Consider the following 25,671-nt stretch of genomic DNA (forward strand, 5'->3'; position numbering starts at 1 on the left):
CAACAACCTGAAACAGAACAATGTATGAAACCCAGTTTCATTGAAGCACATTGATATAAAGCACCCGTCACTAGTGTGACAAATCAAAGTGTTGATTTTTGTCAACATGTGTGATAGATATTTGTCAAAGGAGATGTGTGTATGTTGTGTCAGTTACAGAGGCGCTAGAGGAGTGTGTGGGTGTAATCCAGGATAACTGCTCCATGTCCAGTATCTATTTTCAGCACTTCCTTAATCTACACACTAATGGGATTGGAAACAGCCCTCCTTCTCCCTTTGTTTAGGATGAGATCTCTCCAAAATACGGGTTTATCTCTCTCTGTGTGCCTTGTGCACACAAACTAGCACTCACTCACTCACACACACACATTCATTCTGCTATATCACAGAAATACATTTGTTTCTATATATCGTTCTGTCCTTGCTTATTTATTACTCATTTTAACCTTTGAGTCTGGGGTTTTGTCGGCTTGTTATTTCCTTGTGTATATACCGTATTAAAAATATCTTGACTGTGGTTAAAACCGTTTAAATTGTCCCACATACAGTATGTATTCAGTATTCCTAAATCTATAGTGTGTAGTTTCTTTGCCATTAGCTGTACTTGCAGGTTTGTTGGACACTCCACCATCAACATACATAAATAAAAAAATCTCAATTAAACACTTTAAATCTCTGTCACTTATAAGGTCCTCAGTGAATCTGAATTTGACCATCATGGGCACCTGGGGTTCTTTTGTTTGTGTGTCCCTGAAAGACACTCTATCCTCTAGAGTCCAGTCCCCCACTCTCCCTTTATGACTGATGGAACTGTCTGTGAGATGATGTTCAGGGTGAGGCGAGTGGATTAAAGCTGGACCCTGCTGAGAAAGATCGGACGCATAGACACATGCTTGCTCATGCTGATATTAGATCTACACAAGCTGTTCTCTACCACATGAATAAAAACACATTCTCATATGCCTCCCTTGATTTAGGCCACCAGACCGATAACTATATAGTAGGGCTGTATCTCGCGGAATGAAATGTGTACCGTGAAAAGATTTTTTTTTATTCCGTGAAATGTAAATAAGTGGGCGTGGCCAACATACGCGCGCAGCAGCTGGAGGCTGAGACCGGTCAAACCGCTGAATGCAAGACTGAAGGATACGCTGGGAGGTTGTGAAACATGGAAAAGGAGAAACGAACAGAGAACTCGTCATTGTGCAACGTCTGTTGTGTGGACTTGTTCGGGTTTGCAAAATCTGATAACGAGCAGAAAAACGTGATTTCTAACTGTGTCATGCTAATGTACTGTAGCACAAGCAATCTGTTTTACCACCTTAAAAAAACACCCACCACAAAGCTAAAAGATGCAAGCAAGCGCCCGTAAGCCAAAAAGAAAAATTTACCTCAGGTTTAAACCACTTTGTCTTTTACCAAAGCCGTGCCGTATGGAAAAAGCTCAAAACGATGGAAAGAAATAACCCATGCAATTACGATGCTTATTTGCAAAGACATGTCCACCAGTTTACACTGTGGAAAAGAAGGGTTTTCGAGACCTAATCAAAACCCTTGATCCGCGCTATGTAATGCCGAGCCGCAAGCACTTTAGCAAAGTTGCGACATACAGAGAATGCCGACTGAGAATTGAACAGGAGCTCAGTAATGTTGAATACTTTTATTACTTTTAATGTTGAATACTTTTACAATTTTTTTACTTCATATTTTCAACAAGAAGTGATCACTTTCAATTTTTTTTCATAAAAGAATTGTAATTGTTTATATTTTGTATTTTTGAAGGAAAAAACTTTGATATTTCCTTAAAGTGTTTACATATTTATATTTTCATATTTAAGTTTTCTTTTCCTGTTATTTACTTGAGATATATTTTATATCTGAGATGTTACTTTAGAAAAATTTGTCCACATCATATTTTGTTTACTATATTTATAAGGTTAAAAATAAAATACAAAATAATCAAATAAGATCAAGTCCTTTTCTTTTCTTAAATATTCAAACTTATTTATTATATAAGGCCCTTTTGTACATTTTTTGGAATAACTACCCATTTAAAAAACTATATCGTGAAAGATATCGTTACCGTGAAATAAAATTTCTCATACCGTGAAATAAAATTTTGGTCATACCGCCCAGCCCTACTATATAGACCTCAATGTTCTCTGAGGCATGCACACAGTGGTTCCCTTTCAGAAACTATTATCTTGCCTTCCTTTCTGAAACCTTAAAAGGAACTGATTTAAAAATGTTTTTGATAGCAAAGACATCATACAAAAGCACATTTACGTGAACAGGATACTGTATCTTAGTTGTTAGGAATTGGTGTTAGCACAATGTAAGAGCCTGCATGTTTTTGTCTCTCTTATCCCGTCAAAATGATAGGGTTTAGAAATATTCTGGCTGGACTGGGTGTTTCATGGTTTTATATTGTGTGCAACTTTAGGTGGTGTCCAGTGTCCTTTTAGTGCAGCTATACGTTTCAGTCTGAAAGAGAGAAACGAGAAAGAAGAACGCTGTGTAAGGGATGCACATTTTACCTGATCTCTGTTTCTTTATTCTGGCCCTGGAGGTTTATAAAGCTGTGAAATATTTATGGGATAAACTTTGTCCTACAGGCAATTCTCTTTTTCTTCCAGAATCTGGTGGGATTAGCACCAAGGATTGCTCAGCCTGAAGAAAGGCATCAGGGATTTTATTTAATCTGTATTTTTGTTTAAATTTGAATTAATCTATATCTTATCTGCATGTTAACTGTTTCTTTATATTTTGTAACACTTGAAAAGACCTTAAAGGCAAAATGTGTAGATGGATATTCAGAACTAACCTTTTGCTGTGTCTGCCAAAGATGAGTCAATTAAGAAAATGTATAGACCACAAATGCTTGTAATAATACTTAACGCTTCTAAAATATCATATGTATTGCTACATAGATCAAATTTTGGTGAATTCAGTAGGTTTAGCTGTACATTTTACAATTTTAGCGTCACTTATATTAGGGAGGGCTAGAATGTCATTCATTATATGTCATATACCAATTTAAATAATAAATAATGTCATTTCCTCATAAGTTACTGAACAGCTGGTCGGAAAAGAAGCTCTTTCTTATTTCCATTTAGCACTTGGCACTTGTTAATTTTTGCCCATGTTCTGATGTTATTGTGGTAAATGTTCAGAATACTGAATGCGTGCAGATTACAGGACAGCTAATGGGCCTGATCTGTACCACACCTGGTTATACTAACCTCATCTGCTTACAGTCTGTTACTGACTAATTGTTTGATTGAATGTTTGGAGTTATGTAGGGCCCTATGAAATTCATTTTATTTTTTACCAAATCAATAATTTATTTTCTAAATTCTGTATTATCCAATAAAATTTTTTTGGATTCCGTTTTTTTTTTCAGTTAAATTTTTCTGGACTCCATTTTAATGATCAAATTACATTTAATGAAAAAGCATGTCTAATTAATTCAACTCATGAAACTTTTACAATTGAACATTCATTTATTAAACAAAAATGACATGTTTTGCGCTGTGTATTTAAGTTTTACTGGTTATCAGATGAATGTGGAAAAAATATTGATTTAATTTATCTTTTAGTTAATGAAAATTAAACTAATTTTGGCAAATAAAAGGGATTTACTATTAAAATAAAAACATGGAAGAAATATTTTGTGATAAAAAATTATAATTTTTCAACAGTAGCTTATATTTACAGATGCAGGTCCATATTTTGATTTAATTTAAGTGTCATAACCTATTTTTGATTAATTCATCTAAACTTTGACAATTCCATGACATTCAGCTTTAAACTGTAAATTCTGTTTTTATGGCTAAATTCCGTGATTCTGTCTGCGTTTTTTGCATTGTGGAAATCATAGGGCCCTACTTATAGCGGTATAAAAGTCAAAGGTGTAGCGGATATGATCAATGTCCTATCCTCCACCTTTCATTGGTAACAATGGTAATGGTAATTGGTAATTTTATGTCTAATAAAGCTTGTTTGTTGTCCTCTCACACTCTCTGATTTCCAGGGCAGCTGTTGAGCTTCCAGCTGTGACCATGAGCACCATCTCACCGACTGATTTTGATAGCGTTGAGATCCAGCAGCAGTACAACGACATCAACAACCGCTGGGACATCGCAGCTGAAACAGAGTGGGACAATGAAAACAGTTCTGCACGTCTGTTTGAGCGTTCACGCATTAAAGCTCTTGCAGGTCAGTTTCATCTTATTATAGTGTGTGCGATTATAGTCAAAGTTTGGTTTAATGCACCAATGGGCTTCCGGTTTGTGTTGAACTGCCTGTGTTTGTTGGCATTCTTGCTTTATCAGCTAGATTTCAACAGGTTGCATTGCATGATTGTGTCCAGTAGGGGGTGGCATAAGGCAACGTGTGAAAAATAAACAAAAAAACAAACACTCAAACCACCATAAGGCAAAAACCCTTCACATGCTCCTGCAATAATTTTGGAGAACTGTATGCATGATAACATAGTTATTATAATAAAGTGGCTTCAGGTATGCTTATTGAGTATGAAACCTGGTTTTGCATTGGTTTAAAGACATTTTTTTATAGACGTCAGTGCGTAACAGCAGTTGATGTGGGTGTTGTTGAAGTGTAGTCAGATACCATCTTCTGACAAGCAGTGACTTGATATCCACATTTTTCTACTGCTGTTATTCACCTTGTGACTCTCTCACACGCTCTCATCTCCAGGGCTTCCCTAATGTCAAATTTATGACCCGCTGGATCTCTTTTTGTTTTTCTTTCTGCTGCCATTGAATGCTTTAAAACCAGTCGCAGTCTTGTTTTTTTTACGTTTGTTAGGCATATCAAAATTTGAAGCACACAATGGAACATTTAAAACAGCAAATTTAAACGTCACTGTACTAGAGAAATCAAGCTTGACCAAATGTCAAAATACAACCAAATACAATAATAAAACTAAATTTAGGTTATTTTTTAACATCTGAGTATTATTGATTTTTTTACTATACATAATTTTCATAAGTCTATATAGTATTAGGTCAGATATAGAAATATACATATTTTATGCATTTAAAATGCACTATGATGAATGAAATTTTCCCAGAGTAATGATTTTTATATTGTAATAAAATATAGAAACTGCTATAAATGCATTTTTTGCATGAGTATTGAATAGATATTGAATGAAAGTGATTCAAGTTTATGTAAAAGATGGCTTGTTCCAAAGCCAAACGCCCACACAGATTTCTGAGGCAAAAGAGATGGCAAAAGGACACACATCCTTTACTCAAGTAAAAGTACAGATACTGGGGTTTAAAAATACTCCTAGTAGAAGCAGGAGTACTGACTACACGTTTTTACTCAAATTAAGATAAATGTGTTCTGACATGTACCCATTACTACTATCTGTTTTTTGCTAATTTTCTTTCTACCTGTCACATTTCCCATCAGCCATACTATTATGAACAGAACTGTTTCCATCTTGTTGCAAAACAACCACCTCATTGAATTTCGTTTGCTTTGTTCACTTTAAAGTATCACATTATGACCATGTGTTGTTGTTCTATTTTATAAAGAATTAAACACCATATAGACTTAAAACTATACTTTCTAAATTGCCTAAAAATCAAAATTGGTACAACAATAATTACGTCATGACAATAGAATTTAAAGAAAAATCTTAATACTGTGTATGTTATTGCATCATCATGAGTCATAGTTTTCTCGTACCAAAATTAACCTATGATTAGTGTAGCATAACCATGGTTAATTTGTTGTTACCATGGTTTAACAAGTAGTGTTTTTGGTTTGAATTTTTGTAAGGATTGTTGTTTTTTGCCCTAACTCCCTCTAAACATATTCTAAAAGAATGTTTTAAAACGCTTATCTGTTAAATTACTACTGTAACTTTATACAGTAGATAATGATGTCCTTTATCATACAGTTTTTTGGGTGATGATAGTAATTTAATTTAGTTTACAGTAGACTATTAATCATCATCCGGCTACTATTGCTAGCTGTTTAATTCTTAACTAAGTAAACAAAAAAAAACACAGTACATTTAAAGATGAAATTAACCTGCACTTGAAGTCCTGAACAATTGCCTCATTGCTCTACTCTATTCTTGAGTCTCTTGCTTTTATTACTCTGATAGAAACGTAAAGAAATCTTTTTGCGGAGATGTGGAGCCGAATCGCATTGCCAGACAAGACTAAACGATTCATGATTTATTATAGATTTGTTATCGAATGGTGATGAAAATGTCTGAAGTAGAGAGCCTTGTTTAAAAAAGTAAGAAGTAGAGATACTTGTGTAAAAATGTAAGGAGTAAAAGTAAAAATTTGTCAGAAAAATAAATAGTAAAGTATAGTAGAGATACCAGAAAAATCTACGTACAGTAACAAAGTATTTGTACTTTGTTACTTCCCAGCTCTGAGTGGGACTGAGAAGAGCCTGACCATATTATCAGGGCTCTGTATATTTGGGATAAAATGGTCCCCTGGAGTTAGTTAAATCTGACAAAACCTCCCTTCAGGGATATCCAAGGAAATACTCAAAAGTTAGAAGGTTTTATAAATAAAATAATTAATGGCTGGAAAAAGACATTAGTCACATTGAAGCTTAATGGAGTTAATAGCAGCACCTACTGGTCTATATAGAGTTTAATTCTCTCTGTTGTCTTTTATGCCTCAAACTCAGCATTTGAAAACCACCGTATCAATCACAATAAACTTAAGGCAAAAGGTTTATTCCTGGAAGTGCTAGCAGGGGAATGCAAACTGAGAATACAGAGTTAGAATATCTTTTGAAACTTGTGAAGGACAGAGGAGAGGAGGGTCTCAGAGGCCCAGTTCTCATGTCTCTCACACCCATACAGAGTTATCTTTAGCTGTTCTCAGACATTTCTGTCCTCCTCTTTATGTCTCATGCTTTTGTTTTTTTTCATTACGTAAACACATGTATAATAAAAACATATTAAAGTTAAATGCAAGTCTCACTATACAATAGCGCAGTGAACTGTTTTTTTGTTTTTCCATTTAGTATCTGTTTTTTCTGTCTTATCTTTCCATTTTGTGTGAGTTTAGAGTTTGCTGTGATAAAATGTTTTCTTTCAGTGACACGCTGGCTAACTGTTGGCCTAGTGCTTCTAGCCATGATTTGACCTGTGACATCTGCTCTTTGATGGTCACTGTTGGTGACATTTGCTAATCAACACAACCTGCCACTGGACTGGTCTTCATTACACCACTTCCTCTTGTAAAATCTGCACACATAAGAAATGCAAATGAAAAAGTGTGTGCGCTGCAGTTGTATTTGTGCAAGCTTAAAATGATCTAAGGATTTTCTTGATGTGTCTGCACTTACATAATAGATTCTGTTTTTTGATTCATTTGGAGGCATTACAAGATGAGTTTTCTGTCACTGCCGATGATGCCAGTTCATGGGTGTGAGGTGGTGCACACACATTTGCACAGGAAGAAAGACAGTGCTCGCTTGTTGAGTCTTTCTCAAGTACTTCCTTCCTGTCTTAACGTCTTATTTTATCTGTGCACGTGCTTAAGAAGGCGACAGAGGGACTTTTTGACATGATTCATTGAAGTAAAGGTCTAACAATTGCTTAACACCCACAAAAAACATTAAAACATAACGTTATCTGACATTTAAAATCCAAGCAGACCTAAAATAAGCTCAAACTCATGATTTCTGCTGTCTATCTGATCACCTCCAGGGACTGGTCTCACACGCCCATCGCTCCTTTGAAACCATCTATCTCTTCAACTCTACTCCACCCCCTGTCCACCTTCAGAAATGGTTCAGCCCTCACCTCCTCACCCTCCCTCTGTCTGTCATTCTCGCTTGCTCAGCCTGGGATTTGCTCCTCCCACACACACCTTATGCAAATGCCAAAGCTCAGAAACCGAGAGAGAGAAAGAGAGAAAGAGTAGGAGGCTTTGTTTACTTAGGAAGCTGAGCACAGCTAGTTCTGTGAGCTTACTCAAACAAGGTGTGTGTGTGTGTGCGCGTGCACACAGACACACTCAGTCTGATCTGAGTGGCTGAGAGAGAGCAAGAAGAATTTTGCACTGAGAGAAGATTGTGTTTGAAGAAGAAAAGGACGGAGGAAAGAAGTTTTATGTTTTTACTGTACCTTACTCTCACGTCGTCTGCATGTGGGTTCCTTTTTTGACAGATAAGGAAAGAAAGAAAGAGTGAGTAAATTGTAGGAAGAGTTTTTTTTTTTTTTTCAAACGGATGAAGCAGAATGGCGCGGTTTAGCATGCACTGATGAAACGCTCGGATACACACATTCACCTGGATAGTTTCTGTTTCTAAATTCAGGTTTTTTTTGGACCTTTCAAGAAAGTTAAACATCTGGCTGTTTGGTTTCATGGTCTGCTGTTTTTTTGGAGGTTTTTTTCAACCTTGCATTTTACATGCCACGCTCATGACTCCTGGCTTTATACTTGTGGAGTGATTAATTTGTTTTGGATGAAAGTTGAAAGTCAGGGTTGGAGGGACGGTTCACAGTGAAAGCAGAAGAAAGAGAGAGTGTTACAGTGAAAGAGAAGAGACATGGATTTTGATCCGCGCGAACATGAGCCATGTCTCTCGCCAGCTGCCTTTGTAAACCAGGTGCAATATTCCAACATCCTGGAGGGCCGTTTCAAACAGCTGCAAGGTAAGACTGTTTGTTCTTGGCGACCTCATTCTCTCTCTTTTTTTTTTCTTTCTCAGGTGTATCTGTAGGAGTAGCTCAGCCTCTCAGCTAACCTTTAAACTATGTCAAATTACTTGTCTTTTGTTTTTGAACCACTTTTGAAATCCCCTAAAACAGTCAACAACCTTGAATGTCACACATGTGTCCAGATCTAATTGGAAGTCGCATTTCCCCTGACAGACTGAACCCCATCATCATGGGCGTCACTTATTTTAAAAAAGTTGGTGGTGCACAGATGTGGTGGTTGTGAAATCACTAATTGATGGTGGGTTAAGTAGTGAATAATGTGTATATATAATGTATATGTTATAATGTAGATAAGAAAAGTATTGGCTTTGTAAAAAGCCTAGGACATTTTCAACCTCAAATCTGACCTTCTCAGAAGTTAATGAATTTAGTTGCAGAAATAATCAGTGTTCCTCTTCTTTTCTTCTCTCTCTCTCTCTCTCTCTCTCTCTCTCTCTCTCTCTCTCTCTCTCTGCACCAAAGATAGTGCAGATGAGAAAATAGGCCTACAATGATTTATTTTTATGCCTGTGCATGAGAGAGAGAGACACAGAGACCTGTGCTGGTCTCCTGGAGAGTGGCCTTATTTCAGGTACCGCAGGGCTTTTGCCCCAGATCCAAATTACACCGTGTTAAAATAGGAGTGAGAGAAGAGGACGAAAAGGAAGTTTAGAACGGAAAGGTGTAGAAGAGGGACGATAAGAGGGGAGAGGAGAGGATAAGAGGTGGGAAAGGAGTGGAGAGGAACAGACGGGGAGTGAAGAGGATAAGAAGGGGAGAGCAGAGGATAATAGGACTGGAAAGGAGAGGATAAAAACTCCTTTGTGTGTATTAATATAGAGTTAATTCTGAAGAACATTCAAGATGTTTGTTTTCCGTGGGTGTATCATTCAGTCAGTGTTTTCTTTTCCTCTTTGAAACCACACTTTTTAGACAAGGCGCCACATAGCATGTGTGAACTCTGCTAATCCCCCCCCCCCACACGACGCGAGATCTGATCTTCTGTGTTTGTGTGTGTGCTTGAGGTCATGGGGAGTGTTTCTCAGTTAACAGGGAGATAATGACTCGAGCATTGTACTTTTCAGGGCTATTATCCATTGTATAGGAAGAATGACATCTGCAAAACAGGCCTTGAATATGAGCACACACCTCTAGAGTGCCATCAAATAAATACCTAAAATTAACCGTGAATCCTCTAGTAGTCCAGTTATGTGTTTTGACACGATTTCAAATGTTTAGATGGGATTTCTGTTTAGTCTATTCTTTCAAAACAGTGGTTCACAACCTTTTTGACTCCATGGCCCTCCATTGTTCACGACAGTATTACCATGTGATTTTTCAAGTCTTTCATGAATTACTGGAGAGGGATTATGGATTTTTACCCAATTAAATATGTTAGAGGCTGTTCCTTTAGTATTCCTTTTTATATTCTTAAATGTCTATGGAGTTATAAGAGTTTACTTATGTACATTATTTCTTGTATACCTAAGATCATGGGAAGTTCTTGAAGTTCGTGAATTTTAGTAATAAATAATACAGATTTTTAGTTGTTCTTTAATTGTTTATTGTAATTAAATGCTTTTTTTTTCACAATTTTAAGTAAACTTTAAGCCCTGACTCTGGTTGGATGGCACTCATTTAGATAGACTAAGCAGAAGGATGTCAACATATAAAACACATGATGGTGTTCTCATTGGAAAAACTATGTAGAAGAGATTCAAAGTAAGAGAGAGAAAAGCATTTCATGTATGTGTTAATGATTACTGTAGTTTCATCATTGCTTCCCTTTGAAATCTGGCACATACCAGCATTTTTAAAGCACGTTCACAGACACACTCACACACATATACAGTGTCTCATTTATCTTTTCTGCTCAAGCGACCTGTGATCCTCCTCTTTTCTCATGTCCTCACACACTGGTAATTCCGGTCAGGTTACCCTTAGGCTGAGTTTTTTTGAACCATTTTAAAGAATTACAGGTGCGTCGTATCAGGGGGCTTGCTCAGACACGGTCTTCATGCTTGGTCAGGCTGGTTCTTCTTCTGATTTTGATGCAACACCAGTTTCTCTGTTGTGGTTGTAAATATCTTAATTCAAATGAATCCCTTCTGCAAGGTAATATTGTATGTGTGCATGCAGATGCTTGTTTGTGCTGCAGTGAATAGGACAGGATAAGTGTCACTTCTTACAAGGTTGTTGTTGCCATTCCTAAAGAACTTAAATGTGTCACTGTCATTGCAAAACAGTTCAGATAAATCAGTGTTTCAGTTCTCTAAAATAAATTTTTTTGTTTCCACATCTCTTTTTAAACTCAGCGTATAATTTAAAATGCCACAAAGTGTGTTTACATGCAAAATATAATGCAGATAAATCCAGCTTATGAAAGCTAGATGAACAAGAAACCCCCATTTATATAAGATTTTATAACTGTCAGTTTTCTCCAGTTTTGATTTCAAAATGCAAACAGATGTGTTCAAGGTTTTGACATGCAGTGTGAATTAGGGTAATGGCTAAATCTTCATATACTGTAAATTAATGCTGGATGTTACATATTTATATGCAATACATATTTTTTTTTTTTTTTTTTCGTTTTTAACATAATTGCAACTGTATATGGAAAAAAACTTAGATTCCATGATATATTTTCAGCAATAACTGCAAGTGAGAAAGTTGCACTTTTCTTAAATAATAGCCTAATCTTAAATATTTTCCAAAGTCTGCTTAATTGGCTGTGGTTGTGTGATACCAGTCAAAGCTCCAAGCAGCAGAAGCAGGCGGAAATGGTGACCTAGAGCAGGAGTGTGGTGACCTAGGAGTATGAAGCTGGAGAATATCAGCAAGGATAAAAAATTCATTTAGAAATCTCAGTGAAATTCTGCTGATAAGCAGTGTGTGTTTGTGAGAGTGCTTAGGTTTAAAAGGTTTTCTACCCCAGTGTCAGTCACCCTGAAGAGGTAAACATGTACTCCTCCCTCCTAGTCGTTACAGAGATGCACAGAAATTCTTCACACACAGACACAAACACAGATTTACTTGGATCCCAAGAATGTAAGGCCACCTTGCTGGATAAAAAGTCAGTATATTTAAACAATAGGGCCTGTTAATATGCATGTTAACAGCCATGAGATAGAGATAGAGATAAAGATTTACTTTTATCAGCATATGAGATAATAAAGATTTGAATACCATCAATTGTGATCTATATCTCTGTCTTCTATTACATATGAATGTAACTGTATTTTTTGTTTTTGTCCTCTTTTTTTTTCTCCACCCAGATATAGAGTGAAAGAAAAATGTCAATATTAACAATCGTATATTCTGTATATTTCTTCCATGGAACATTTAAAGATATTTTGTCCATGCAATGAAAGTCAGTGTGGTTTCTCTGTTTTATACTTAATTGACTTCATTGCAGGAACAAAAAAAGTTGAAATATTCCTAAAAATATATTCCATTCTGCATACAAAAGAAAGTCAAGTTGAGTAAACAATGACAGAATATTAGTTTTTGGGATAAAGTGTCTCGAATGCAGTCCACAGACTCTCACACTCTCCCTGTTATCGCTGTTGATGTTACTGACATCTTATTTTCCTCTCTGTACTTATTTACTGTTCTGCTCTTCGGATAGTGATTTGTTCTAAGAAAAAAAGCCTCCCTTCTTACTGTTCTGCTATCCAGATGTTCTTACTCTGATGTGTGTGCATATAAATGGCAGAGTATATGAATAAGTACATTAAAAATATATGGACTTCACATATGCAGTCAGGTTTTGTTTTCCTTTTAAACAAATAGTTCACCCAAAAATTAAAATTCTGTCACCATTTACATAGCCTCAAGTTTCTTTTTCTGCCGCTCACAAAGGTTTGAAATCACCATAGTGTTTTTTTTTCCCACAATGGAAGCCATTGGTGACCCAAAACAGCCTGATTACAAACTTTCCTCAAAATATTTTCCTTTGTGTTCGGCAGAACAAAGAAATTCATACAGATTTGGAACTACTCAAGAGTAAGTAAATGATGACAGAATTTTCATTTTTGGATGAACTATTTCTTTAAATTATCTCTTTAGACAATAGCGATTACAGAGTACTTGATAGTAAGACCAGTGAAAGCTTGTTTTATTGTGTTAAGAAACTTTAACAACTTAAGTTAAGCACACGTTCACAAAGCCTAATAAAAACAAGAGTTATTTACTTGGGTTTAGATTAGGCATTTTAATGTAGACTGGAGGAAGTGTGTGTAATGTGGTTTGGCAAGACACCTGATCTTAAATATGTGAAAAATGTCAAAGCATACAGTAAGTAATACAACATGTCTAAAAAAAAGGCTTTATACACAATCTTCTGCTTCTTTTAAACCCATGAGAATCTCTGCTGAATTCTTTCTGTGTAGTAGCACACACTCTGATGTAAGAAAGTTTGGCTCCAGTCAGTACAGCTGTACTTTAGTGAAGTGTTCTTGCCCACAGCACAAGCTAGTGGCTCTTCAGCATTTGTCAGAAATGCTACTGAGATGTTTTGGGCTAGTTCATGCATGTTCAGTTTTACGCAAGTCAACTTAATTTTCAAACCTCTCAGCTTTTGATACTCAGAAAAAACAAACGGTGTAATATGACTTCATGGTTCATTTACAGTATCAGAAAGCATTTGAAAACATCACACTATTAGTTCAACTCCAACTGAAAAAGTATAATTGCTGAACAGTCATGCCCCAAATGTATCTTCTCCAAACAACTAATCTACTAATCATTATTTACTCACCCTCATGTTGTTTCGTTTTTATAACGTAAAAAAGATAAGAATGCTGATAACCAAACTGTTTTGGCATCATTAATTTTCATTGTAGGGACTAAAAACACAAAGTCATTTCTCAACTGTATTCGTTCATCTCTTAGAGAAGTTTTCAAACAATTTTGGGAAACTTGAAGACAGCAAGTTTCTATTTAAGATGCCTTCATGTGTGGAAAATCCCTCTTAGTTATAGCCATTAGAGGTGCGTGTCTTCTTTCTTTCTCTGTCATTCTGTGTGTGTGTAATAAGTACTTTGTTCTCCTCTGTAACAACAGGTGTTTTTTTGTCTTGTAATTGGTGCCATGCACACAATCATTTTGTGCCAGTTTTATTAGAAACTGCTATTTTTTTTATATGCAGTTTAAAAAATGTTAGTCAAATAAAGAATAGATATTAGGTAGTGTTTTAAAAGTTAAATTAAATGTTTGTCAAAAAATGGCTAAGTTCTATTTCTAGGTGGTTTCATTTCAACTGACCTGCAGTGAGTTTCTGCACACATATGAACATGTGAAAAGCCGAAACTTGTTGTCTTAAGGATGTAGTCACTGCGGGAGGATGTTTCGCACATTTCTGCACTTGCAAATCGGGTGATTACAGGACACACCTCCATGATTTAGAATTAAATGAACAGTTCATCTGAAAATGACAGTTGTGTCATCATATACTTAACGTATGGTGTACCAAACCTGTATGACTTTTCACGGTGCCAAAATCTCTGTATTCAGTACCATACCATTGAAAACCCAGTTCTCTGTACCAGTTTTGCTACCAAAGCAAAACACAAAACCATATAATTGTTTTAAGTTTTTCTACAAGTAATAAAAATAATATTGTTAAATAAATATTCTGTGATTTATTTCTTAAAAAATAGTTTTTTAATTTTTTAAAACAGTAGTGGTAGTAGTAGCCTACTATTATTCTAAATAATAGTAATATATTTCGGGCACAATGTCTAAACCAAACTTTTATTTTGACAGGTTGCTGTGAATATGTTTACATTTCTGTTTTTATATAATATGACATAGGTTTTACTCAAGTGAAATGGTAAAATGCACTTAAAATGACATGCAGAGCAGTTCCAGAGATGTTGTTTATGTATTTATGTCCTCGTTGAGTTGGCAGATGCTGAAATCGCAGCGAGCTTCAATAGCTTCAGTTTACGTAGTAAACAAAACCGCGCTCCTCTGCCATCCATTTATTTATCCATTTATTTACTTGTGGAATGTACAGGATTCATATTTGAATCATGCTTAATATGTACAGATGCATTTCTTTTTTAAACTCGATTCCGTATGTATAAAAAAACTGGTACTGTGACGTTTTCATTTTTTTTGTAGCGACATGGTACCGGGGCTTTTGACAACACTACCATGAGGCATAATGTTTAGTAATGAAAAACAAAGCACCATAAATGTTGTCTGTATGGCATATATGCAGTATTTTAGATATTCTGATGTCATACAATATCTTAGAGAAACAGGACGATTGTTTCTAATCACTGAAAGTGTTAGCATTTGGAAATGTTAAAAGGCTGAAAAAATTGTGACTTGTGTCTTTCATTTTGAGTGACATTTCCCTTTAAAACTGGTTTGTGTCACATGCAAAAACTTTAAAATACACAAGCAGACATCACACATTGTAATTAAGTTTAAAAACAAGCTTACACTAAATATTTCTGTAGTTGCTTTATAGTTCAGGAATGGGCTGTCAGACTGTCACGGGACTCAATTACCCACATTCCTTCAGTGACAAAGGGTGGGGCGACCCTTTTCAGCTCTAGGCTATTACTATGACAACAACGAAGGTCGGTACTATGAGGTTTAGGGATCAGAGATGTAAATGTGGGCAGAAACGTGAGCAAAAAGGGCCGGAAGATGTAGGGGTTAACGATAATGACAGGAGAGAGATGAAAGAGTAGAATATATGGCTCCCCACAGCACGCCCAAACAGCAGCTAGACAGCAGCAATTACACCACTGCTACCAGATGTGTGTGTGTGTAATATGTTTTGGTTGTTAACATTCAGTATGTAAGTTATGAGTTTAAGCATCTGTTATTGCACAGTTTGGTGTGTTCTCTGAATTCCTCTAATTCTCATTGTTTGTAGTTTCTCTTCCTAATCTAATATGCTCACACTCTTGTGCTCTGGTTTTGGTCATTTTAATTAATCTCTTCTTTTCTCATTGGCACCAAATAATAGATATCGTCTGATGTTGCCTATATACAGTATGTCTTTGAAAGAAAGATATACTTGTATTTAGTAAGGATGCATTTTATCAAAAGTGATAGCAAAAGCTTTTACAAAACTGCAAAAAAAAAAAAAAAAAAAGGATCATGACATCTGAAAATTCTGATTTTCCATCAATGGAATGATGTTTGTTTTTTTTCTGTTCAAACAAATAGTTTGCCTGGGTGAGCTCATGAAACTTCTTATAAAAACTATTTTAAAGATGACAAAATTTATATATAAGCTCAAGCTGGAAAATCAGGTGTATAACAAACAGAAGTCAGCTACCATACACCTCATTATGCATACCTGCAAACTAGTCGCTTTTTTGCACTAGTCATTTATGTGAATCAAGTTTATTTTATTTATTTTATTTTTTAGGCAGAGAGAGAGAGAAATAGCAAGCTAGTAGTACATGAGCAATCTACCGATGATTTTTTTTTTTTTTTTTTTTTTTTTTTTTTTGTTTGACATTTGAAATTATGTGGTGTAATTTAATTTATGGCATCTCAGTTTATTAAACAGTTTGTGTAAATACATCTTGTGCCACTTCAAATGCAGCTTCTGTTTCCTCTGCAGTGAAAAGATAGTTTGTTGATAGTATGCAGACTCTAATGTGAACATTAAAATTTGCAAAAATAAATTACTCCACTGCCTAAAAGTAGTTTTTTTACTTGAAGCACGTGTTGTCTTTTTCCTTGAATTTGTTGTCAGAGTGCACCAGAACACTTCATTTACATGTCAAATTCTCAAAAGATTAGAAGATTAGTAAATGCTGCGAGTTGACCTTAGATGTCTGTGAAATATTACAGTGAAATGCTGCTTGCATCCAGCTGGTTGTGCACATACAATGTGAGATGACATCTCAGAATGAAAACAGGCAGATATTTTAGAGTTTATCTTTAGGACATCAGAGCTAATGCATTCCAGTTATTGTTTGCCCAGTGATCTTGCAAGATCTCTGGTATTGTTTTCTGGAAACATGACTATATTGCCCAGCAAACAGGGTGTAGAGATCTGCATATGTGTATGTATTTGCAGATAAACATGTTGTGTACACTGTTTAATACCTCTGTCAGTGTGCTGTCAACATTGCACTAGCCAAGGCGGAAAAACTCAGCTTTCAGACATACCTGAGCTGCTTATAGTATTGTGATGCACAACAGTTTGTGCTAACCTATTACTAGAACACAGACACGCTCAAAACAAATATCATTTACCACAAGATTTGTATCACAAGACAGAAGTATCACAAGTGTACAACAGCAGCAGTATATCAGGACATTACCATGTGATGATGATAGAGGAAGAGTGCAAGAGGAGAATTAGAGTAGTTACATGGTTTACATTTGACACCAATTCAGCATTCGAGGTTTTTCAATTTTGAGCTCCATGTCAACAGACATGTGGCTGCGCTGTCTCTCCCTATTGCCCTGTCTCACACTCCTGAACATCACCTCGGGAAAGCAACTCTGTCACAACACGACCAATCTACTGTGGAATTTGCTCACACTCACAGATTCCCATAAATACATGGAAAGTTCAGGTGCCCCCCAAGACAGAAAACTGTCTGTTAGGTTTCTTTGCAAATTCCCAGCATTTCAGTGTATTGCAGTTTGTGCTTTTAGGCAAGAGAGAGTTGCACCAGGAAACATTAGCAAGAAAAAATGACTTCAAGCAAGTCAGAAAACTAAATGAATCAGAGTTTGGATTGTTTTGGTGATGTAAACACTAAGTGAACGAGTATGAATTTGAAAAGGTGATCTGGTGCACGTCAGATATGATTTCTAGTATAAGCATGACTGTGCTAAATTGCAGAAGTAAAATGCTGCTGCTTATAAATTCATTTAATAAAACTCTTAACTGTATTGTCACTTATTTTCCTGACAAGCCTGACTGATACACTGCCTTTTTTCAGCTGTGTATGTGGTTATTAAACAATTGGCATTTGAAGAGTTTCTGCTTTGATGTAAATGTACTATGGTTTAAAATTTAAAAATAAAGAAAAATAAAGCTTGAACACAATCCAAAAGGTTTTGTGTATAATATTGTGTGTGTGTGTGTTATACATTATATAAATGTGTACTTACAGACCGAAGTTCCGGATTCTAAATATTGTGTGCATGCAGCAGAAATTCATTTCGTCCTTCTATCACCTTATATGCTTAATATGTTAAATGATTCACTTAATGTTTTCTCATCATTTTCCTCAACGTTTATTCAGGCAGTGTCTCAATCATGTTTGAGCAGCAGCAGTCATAAATTCTCTCTCTGTCTCTCTCTTGTGTACATAATTGATAACTAGCTAGACATTAACCTTCAAAAGACGCTCTTAATGTCCATAGACCTTTGTTTCCATTATTGAAGTGACCTTTGTGTTTCTATGGCAACTCTTTCTCTATACTGGAAATATTGCTCTGAAAGTTAATGAACATGAGATCATTGTGTTCATTAGTAATGGAATTTAAGTACAGACCCATGGGACATTTTTATGTTAGAAATGTTTGTCTGAGATTGACATCAGCACCAGTGACATCAATGGAGTAATGAGGTCAGAGCTGTTTGTCTGTACAAAAGTGATGTTTTAAGTATATGTATCTGTGCTGTGATCTGGTTAAAAGCCGTTTAATGTGGTTCAGATCAGAAACGGACACCTCAATTTGCTACATGTCGAGATGTGGTGGTGGTGGTGATGACTGTATACTGACGATTCACACAGATGTCATTCACATTACCTTGCATGCTTATACGCCTCCTTTACATCAAGGTTATTTTTAGCTCTCTTTGTGGGTGTAGGAAGCGCCATTTTCTAGACTGAGTTTGTTTATTCTGAAGGCTTGGTAAATGTATGCAAAGCTTGTGTGGAGTGAATCTGCTGATTGGTCGATGGGTTTCCTGTCTGCCAATAATCTCATTTGTGGTTCTTTTTTTCATTTACTGACTGAAAGCTCATAAAGATGCAGCTTTAGCTTTCTGTGTGTGTGTGTGTGTGTGTGTGTGTGTGTGTGTGTGTGTGTGTGTTTTCAGGTTAATCTGTAATTGATGGATTAGTCAGCAGTGAAGATCAGCTGTTGACATTTACAAGGAACATTTGCACTAAAAACACTTTAAAATAATATTTTGCTTGTTTTACATACAAATATATGAAAAAAATTATTGTATAACAGTATACTAGTATCGGTCCTAGTATATCAGGAATAAATTGTCCTTTCAGAATTAATTGCTACTTGTTTTACATTAACATCAATTTGTCCCTTGAAGTCTCAAAAAAATCTCAGTCTAGATTTACAGTTAACACAGGCTGAAGGAGAAGGTTGCAATGTATTGAGAACAGCCATGAACTGTCAGATCACTTCTCATTGCCTCCTCCTAATATAAATCAGAGATTGTACATTGTGTAACATAGGTCATATGTGTACACTATGAGGTCTATTAGTGTTGAAGGGAGGGGAACAGACAGATGCATGTATGTGAATCAATTTGAATACCAACTGTGTACTGATTATCTATGTACTATTCTTACCTACTGTCCATCTTAATGGTCAAATGACTGCTGTAACCTCCCATTCCTATTTGCATTGTAAAGCAGGTCAGAGTCCTCTGACTCCCTTCTGCTTCCTGTGTGTGTGTGTGTGTGTGTGTGTGTGTGTGTGTGTGTGTGTCATCCTCCTCCTCCTCGATGTGGAATGCTCAAGGTCTCCTCATTTCTAAACAGATCAAGGCTGAAGTACCAGAACACCACAACTTTGATAACACAGACACACACACACACACTGACCCCTCACCGCAGTTGGAGCCTGTATGGTTAACACACAAATTCCATTTGGTAGAAGCTAAATGTTTATTCTCTTAATCCACAATGCCCTTAGACACCTCATGTAGTGTGTGGGTGTGCGTTACTACTGATATTCCGAAATGGCATTCCAATATTTGATCACACACATCGTTGGCATTTGAATATATTTTCATATGTAATTAAAACATTATTCAATACTGTGCACTATATCCACAGCTGCACATGGTGTTTTTCTTATTACTCTTCATCAGCCAGCAATTCCCAACAAGGAATAACTCAAGAAAATGCTGAAATTTGAACTGCTTACTTTTGCAGATTAATATATGTTTTAACAAACTGGCCAGAGGGTGAAATTGTCTAGAAGTCTAATCAAATTCACCCCCACTCCAGCCCTGCTCACGCTAATTCAGGTCTCTGCAATCGAAACCAATAAAGCAGAGCATTTTCTAGAGTCATGTGCATATAAGAGTGTTTGTGTGCTTGACAAGGCTGTCCCTCCTCTTAGTGACGGTGACAGGCAGAACAGGTTTCCTCCGCTGGTGTGTGGAGCATTTCCCTAAACGAATTTGTAAGCGATTGAGATTATATCAGTGGAAGCAAAAGGACCAAGCCCTGTTCTCTATTCTAAATTCTTTTGACTGTAGGTCAAGATTGCTATAGGCTCATGTAATGCAACTAATATAATTCTATCCTGTAATCTGTCTGGATTTGCAAAATCTATCATATTATTTTTATCATTTTATACAACAAATAATGCCCCAAATATAGCCTAATAATACGCATTTATGCATAAATTCATGACAAAGCTGGTTATTCATAATGGGGGTAAGTGTGGTATGTATTTATTGTGTATATAAAGTGAACCACAATTCATATTGTGACTCTAAAATTGTATATATTATTATTTTTAACAAAATGCTGCATCACAAGATATACAGACACATAGCTATGAAAAGTACCAGATGTAACTAGTGTGTAATGTAGTCTGAGCTGACACTGAATAGTTTTCTTCATGATTGATGTGGATGAGGGAATGTCACTCAGCATGTCCATGTTGGCCTCCTATATGATCTTGTACTCATAGCTTGTTTATCCTCCGAACCTAGTGATTCTCACTAGTTGATTAAAGCTAGATTACACTCTCGGCTTCCTTCTAACCTATTTGTCAAATAATTTTCTTAGAGCTCTTTACATGCATTATTTGGCAGCTTTTCTTTTAATATCTGGTCCCGCTTTTCTATATCAAAGTATGTTGTATAGTATTATTTATAATTTAAAAGAAATATATGAGATTGTAGTTTTGACAAGAAATCTTTGTTGATTTAATTAATATTTATTTACAGAACAAATTTTTTAAAGTAATTTGTGACCTCCATGATCTTGTGAGTTTCACTCATTTGCATGTGACCACTGTCTGACCTTTATCAGTCCTCTACAGACACACAAACACACTTTTTAGACCATTTGTCCGTTTACTTTTTGTGCTTTGCAGTCGTAGATGTACAGGCGTTTCAGTTTGGTACTGTTTGATCCAATTCCCTGTGAAATAACAAGCTCAGCCCTAATGGAAGGCTGTGTGTGTGTGTGTGTGTGTGTGCATGTGCGTGAGAGAAGATCTGTGACCAGATGGCTCTGAGGCTGACCTTGTGTTGCCGCTCGCTGCTATTGTGTGTCATTTTGTGTGCTTGTTTTCACATTTACGATTAGCATGTTTGTTTAATGACCGAGGTGTTTTGTGCCCATGACATTTTTCTTATCAGCAATTAAATTACCATGCTTCATTTAAACTTGTTACAGGAATTATCTTCTCATATTAATGCATGTGACACAGCATTCAGCTCTCACTCAAGTCTTTGAATATAGGTTGTAGTGAGGGGCAGCATGTAGTAGTGTTTGTGATAACAGCTTGCTCTTCCTCAATAAAGGTCAGTCAGATGACAGCAGTGGGTTGAGCCTCTTACTGACCAGCCCCATATGCTTTCACATGAGTTCCTGCGATGCTAATACTGTGCTGTTCTTTACTCAGTAGACACTTATCTATCTGCAGTCATATCAAGCGTTCCTATTCTTTTCCTCCCTGTCATTGGGTCTTCATGGATTCATTGATCAATTTTAATGAGCAGATATGCTTTTGTTTTTTTTAAATAGTATGCTTATAACGTCACACTGTGCTTTTTGCCGGGGAGTCCTGCCCCTTCCTTCATGTAATTGGCTGGCTGCGAGTGAGGTCTGTGCTAAATAATGTGGGCAGCCATCAGTCAAACCGTCCGTGCACTGCAGTAATTGAGTTGCTTTAATAGAGTTTAGAGTTACAGTCAGCCCTCGGTTACTGCATGTCATTCATGACTGTTCATTTTATGCAGAGTTGTAAAATACAGGTCCTGACATGGTGTGTAGACCTAATGGTTTTTACATGTGCAATTTTAGATAATGTTTGAGATGCATTAACAGGCTATTGCGGTTTATGAATGTTGATATTTGTTCAAATTGGTGTTTGTGCTTAGGCTTCAGCGACCCCATAGGTGAATGTTACAGATTTGTGTTGTTTAACCTTTAAACATACTTTTACTTTTTGCTTCCAGATGAGAGAGAAGCAGTGCAGAAGAAGACCTTCACAAAATGGGTGAACTCTCACCTGGGCCGTGTGACCTGCAGGATCGGTGACCTCTACACTGATCTCCGTGATGGACGTATGCTTATCCGACTTCTGGAGGTCCTATCTGGGGAGCAGCTGGTTAGCAATCTATCCATTCATCGTTTTTTGTATCCATATATGTATCAGTTCATCTATGTGTACATCCATCTCTAATAAACCTTTTTTATATCGTCTTGTTCCTCTGGGCTTGTGTAAATCAAATGATGGGTTGCTGTGATAATCACTACACTTCATTTATAACATTCTCTTTCTTTTGTTTAGCCAAAACCCACCAAGGGTCGCATGCGCATCCACTGTCTGGAGAACGTTGACAAGGCTCTGCAGTTCCTGAAGGAACAAAAGGTTCATCTGGAGAATATGGGTTCTCATGACATTGTCGATGGAAACCACCGCCTCACACTTGGACTCATTTGGACCATAATCCTCCGGTTCCAGGTATGAGAGCGTGGCTTTGACTAGAGTTGTCATGTTATGCCAGTTTACTGATTTATTGGTGCAATGGTTGTAGTTGTGTCCTGCAGTCAACAGTGTTATTTATATATTTATATACAGTACAGACCAAAAGTTTGGACACACCTTCTCATTCAAAGAGTTTTCTTTATTTTCATGACTATGAAAATTGTAGATTCACACTGAAGGCATCAAAACTATGAATTAACACATGTGGAATTGTATACATAACAAAAAAGTGTGAAACATCTGAAAATATGTCTATATTCTAGGTTCTTCAAAGTAGCCACCTTTTGCTTTGATTACTGCTTTGCACGCTCTTGGCATTCTCTTGATGAGCTTCAAGAGGTAGTCACCTGAAATGGTCTTCCAACAGTCTTGAAGGAGTTCCCAGAGATGCATAGCACTTGTTGGCCCATTTGCCTTCACTCTGCGGTCCAGCTCACCCCAAACCATCTCGATTGGGTTCAGGTCTGGTGACTATGATTCAAATTTGATCAAAAGATCTCAAATTTGGACTCATCAGACCAAAGCACAGATTTCCACTGGTCTAATGTCCATTCCTTGTGTTCTTTAGCCCAAACAAGTCTCTTCTGCTTGTTGCCTGTCCTTAGCAGTGGTTTCCTAGCAGATATTCTTCCATGAAGGCCTGATTCACACAGTCTCCTCTTAACAGTTGTTCTAGAGATGTGTCTGCTGCTAGAACTCTGTGTGGCATTGACCTGGTCTCTAATCTGAGCTGCTGTTAACCTGCGATTTCTGAGGCTGGTGACTCAGATGAACTTATCCTCCGCAGCAGAGGTGACTCTTAGTCTTCCTTTCCTGGGGCGGTCCGCATGTGAGCCAGTTTCTTTGTAGCGCTTGATGGTTTTGTGACTGCACTTGGGGACACTTTCAAAGTTTTCCCAATTTTTCGGACTGACTGACCTTCATTTCTTAAAGTAATGATGGCCACTCATTTTTCTTTACTTAGCTGCTTTTTTCTTGCCATAATACAAATTCTAACAGTCTATTCAGTGGGACTATCAGCTGTGTATCCACCTGACTTCTGCACAACACAACTGATGGTCCCAACCCCATTTATAAGGCAAGAAATCCCACTTATTAAACCTGACAGGGCACACCTGTGAAGTGAAGACCATTTCAGGTGACTACCTCTTGAAGCTCATCAAGAGAATGCCAAGAGCGTGCAAAGCAGTAATCAAAGCAAAAGGTGGCTACTTTGAAGAACCTAGAATGTGACATATTTTCAGTTGTTTCACACTTTTTTGTTATGTATACAATTCCACATGTGTTAATTCATAGTTTTGATGCCTTCAGTGTGAATCTACAATTTTCATAGTCATGAAAATAAAGAAAATTATTTGAATGAGAAGGTGTGTCCAAACTTTTGGTCTGTGCTGTACATATAAAAACTCTTACTTTAGAGTTTGATTCATAGAAATGCAGTTTCAGCCCAAAATAATATTTTAGGCAGAGTGCGATTATGTGTCATTGTTGTGATCTTTTGTCTATTTATTAAACCAGTTTTGTTCTCTTTGTTTGTCCTTGGCTCTATCAGTCTGTCATCTATTCACAATGAAGTGTAATTAGCATATTTTTGTCTGCCGCCTCGTTGCCATTTTGATTGGCCATTTTTTTTTTTTTATCAGCTCAAAATTCCTACTGTTGAAACATGCTAATTATCAAAGCACAGTGATCCAGACTGCTCACTGTGTTTCATCACTGCTGCTGATTAGTTTGTAAAGATGTTGCTGATTTGTGATTTATTATATTGCTGCAATGACATAATTACAGAAGATTGAACATTTCTTTTTTCATTCTTTGCTGAAGTCCCAGCAGATTATAAATTATTATGGGGATATAGTCTGAAATGGATCAAGATGACTTTATAAACAGACTTAATGAAGCTTGGCAGTGTTATGTTCTGTGTTAGTTTACATATTTGTTGATGTTTTAGTCTGGTTTGAGCTATCTCTCAGCAAGAGTTCTGTTGGGCTCTAATATAGATCTATAGATTTTAGAGCTGCACACTTTTAGCATGAAGGTGCATAAAAGCTTAATTTGTATGTTTTAATCACTTATTGCACATATAAATTTGTATTTCCACAACTTAATTTACGCAGCTTACATTTTTAAAAGAAATGTAACATTTATTCATCAAGGATCAAAAATTGGTCAAAAGTGACAGTAAATGTATTATTATAAAATTATATTTAAAGAAAGCTTTCACAGTTTAAACTAAAATATTAACCAGCACATCTTTTTTCAATATTGTTCATAATAGATGTGTTTTTGAGCATCAAATCAATTTTGCATTACAGGAATAAATATATAAAATATTCTAAAAAAAAAGTAGAATTTAGAAATGAAAATATTTGACACAAAATTCTTATTATTGTTTACAGTGCATTTAAACAAATAAATGCAGCTTTGGTGAGCATTCTTTTAAAAATCTTGTGAACCCCCAAATTTTTGCTACTTTCAACTATTGTATAAAAGATATGTAGAAGATGTGATTCGCAGCAAACATTTCATTGTTTTGTATGGTTTATATGTTAAATCACTTAAAGGTTATGAATCATGTATAGTACACACACTGTTTAGTTATTTATAGGAGTGACAACTGTATTCTACAAATCAAATTGCTGCCAGAAATTCAGGTAGTGGTTACAGTGTTTGTTAAATTCTCAGTATTGCCTACAAAATTGGACTCAACAGTTTATACAACATAATCAAAGATAGCATCTATGTTGACAGGTGTCTAGTAAAAATAGTTGAAAACTGTCTAATCCTCCAAACTTAGAATCTAAACTACAAGGAAAAGATCTGCAGTTTATATAGTGACATGTTTTGCATATCAGATCCAAGACATCAGCGTTGAGACAGAGGACAACAAGGAGAAGAAATCAGCCAAAGATGCTCTGCTATTGTGGTGTCAGATGAAGACTGCAGGGTAAGAGTGGAAGAGAAATAAATTAACTAAATGAGCGAATGTATAATGCTTTATGCAATATGCTAGTTCTACTTCTGTACTA

The 25,671-nt window shown here is 36.3% G+C and overlaps 1 protein-coding gene across 4 annotated transcripts in view; it reads left to right on the plus strand.

The window, feature by feature from the left end:
• The window catches only part of LOC122346121 (spectrin beta chain, non-erythrocytic 1), a 57,182-nt gene that overhangs the window by 12,632 nt on the left and 18,879 nt on the right, over positions 1-25,671 (plus strand). For 2 of the 4 annotated variants that reach the window (XM_043240801.1, XM_043240803.1), the window contains exons 2-5: positions 4,034-4,218; positions 22,110-22,261; positions 22,445-22,618; positions 25,498-25,589. In XM_043240801.1, coding sequence (XP_043096736.1) covers positions 4,062-4,218; positions 22,110-22,261; positions 22,445-22,618; positions 25,498-25,589 — 575 coding nt within the window. In that variant the 5' untranslated portion in view covers positions 4,034-4,061. Of the gene's footprint in view, positions 1-4,033; positions 4,219-7,946; positions 8,672-22,109; positions 22,262-22,444; positions 22,619-25,497; positions 25,590-25,671 lie in introns of those variants that run through there. The other 2 variants (XM_043240802.1, XM_043240804.1) reach the window with 2 other exon arrangements.

The sequence above is a fragment of the Puntigrus tetrazona genome, chromosome 5, assembly GCF_018831695.1.
Source record: "Puntigrus tetrazona isolate hp1 chromosome 5, ASM1883169v1, whole genome shotgun sequence".
NCBI lineage: Eukaryota > Metazoa > Chordata > Actinopteri > Cypriniformes > Cyprinidae > Puntigrus > Puntigrus tetrazona.